We start from the raw sequence: 1,651 nt of genomic DNA, 5'->3' as shown, positions 1-1,651 counted from the left end.
AGATTAGGATGGGGTATCGCTCATTGATTATTAATTATTCAGAGGATGACGATGAAGGTGATGATAAATGAAGGTTTTTCTACTCGTCTCTCCTCGGCCTCCTTAATACCCATGACTTCTGAGCAAATTCCTGAAAGGACAGCCAGAACTGTTTAGAGTTGACTATTTTGGATATTATGATTCCTAACGTCAAGACAACGTCGTGATCCAGTTCTAGATCATTCAATAATTTGAATCTTTGATCAACAAATGCAGGGCATTCCGATAACGTATGTTCAGCCGTGTCGTCATTATGTGAACAATGACCACACGACTGGGAATCCTTCTTTCCAATTCTATACAAGAAATGACCAAATGATCCATGTCCAGTCATAATTTGAGACATGTAGAAATTCATGCGTCCAAATTTCCTGTCCAGCCAATCTCTTATGAACGGCTTAATTGCCGCAATTGTACGTAGACCCCAAGCGTCAGATCTGCTCAAGACCACCTCCCACTGTCTTATCATCAATGTATTTTCCTGTCGTTTGATGTCAGTTACGTCAGTATTAGAGTAGTTCTCAGTGCTCTTTAACTCTACCAAACGATCATATATTCGACGCCTCATTGCAGCCTCGAGTACCCAAGGAGGCATTCGGGCCAACAAGTAGCCGCGTCGAAAGATACCGTTCTATAAGAGGCAATTATTCTTATAGCAACCGCTCTCTGAACGATCTCAAAGGTCTAATAATTCTACTAGGAGCGACTGAAAACTCCTCCGCCCAAACCGGGGAGGCGTACAAAACGATCGACGACAAGACTCTCGCGTACAGTTGTCGTTTGTTTTCTCCGGGGCCTCTCAAATTTGGCATAAGCCTATTGAGGGCCCGAGAGACTCTAGTAACCTTGTCGGATACATATTTTACATGGTCATAGAATTTAAGCCTTCTGTCTAGAATCACTCCAAGATATTTTATGGATTCGGTCGACCTGATACAGGAACCCCCGACAACTACAGAGGGCATAATGGATGGTTTCCTTCCCTTGTAGAATAAAGCGACATCGGTTTTGGACTCGGATATAGTGAGACCCAAGTCTCTTACGAAACGAACTACTCGAGCAACCTGGATATTCGCCCTCGAGACAGCATCACCAATACTATCGGACGTGGCTAACACCAAAGTATCATCAGCATAGCAGAATATTTTAACGCCTGGCTCTAAGGCAATCTAAGGACCGAGTCAAACGCAATGTTCCACAGGAGTGGTCCAAGGACCGACCCCTGCGGAACACCAGCGACAACCCTACGTTCTCGTATCACACCTTTTATATCTTTATAGGATATGTATCTGTCCGATAAATAACTGTCGATCATTCTACGTATATAGGCTGGAAATTCTTCTCTCAGCATAGCCTGTGAAATAACGGACCATGGTAATGAATTGAATGCATTAGCTATGTCCAAACCAACAGCAATAACGAATTCATTCTTCCTAAAGGATGACAAGATGCATTTCTTCACGGCTCTAAGAGCGTCGACAGTCGAACGTTTGCCTACGGAATCCATATTGTTCATCCGACAATTGGTGCAGCGGATTCTCAATCATCCACTCGTTCATCCTTCCAGCGATGATCCTTTCGAAAGACTTACCGAGTTCGTCCAACAAACAAA

The 1,651-nt window shown here is 43.6% G+C and overlaps 1 protein-coding gene across 1 annotated transcript; it reads right to left on the bottom strand.

Annotated features, from left to right (window-relative positions):
* Positions 1-79: 79 nt before the first annotated feature.
* Positions 80-634, bottom strand: LOC146720796 (uncharacterized). The gene has a single exon (XM_085488025.1). The coding sequence runs from the start codon at positions 632-634 to the stop codon at positions 80-82; it is 555 nt and encodes a 184-aa protein (XP_085344151.1).
* Positions 635-1,651: the final 1,017 nt, after the last annotated feature.

Source organism: Nylanderia fulva, unplaced genomic scaffold, assembly GCF_048542155.1.
Source record: "Nylanderia fulva isolate GAGA-0341 unplaced genomic scaffold, ASM4854215v1 Scaffold606, whole genome shotgun sequence".
Classification (NCBI taxonomy): Eukaryota; Metazoa; Arthropoda; class Insecta; order Hymenoptera; family Formicidae; genus Nylanderia; species Nylanderia fulva.
This window is presented reverse-complemented; position numbering and strand designations above follow the sequence as displayed.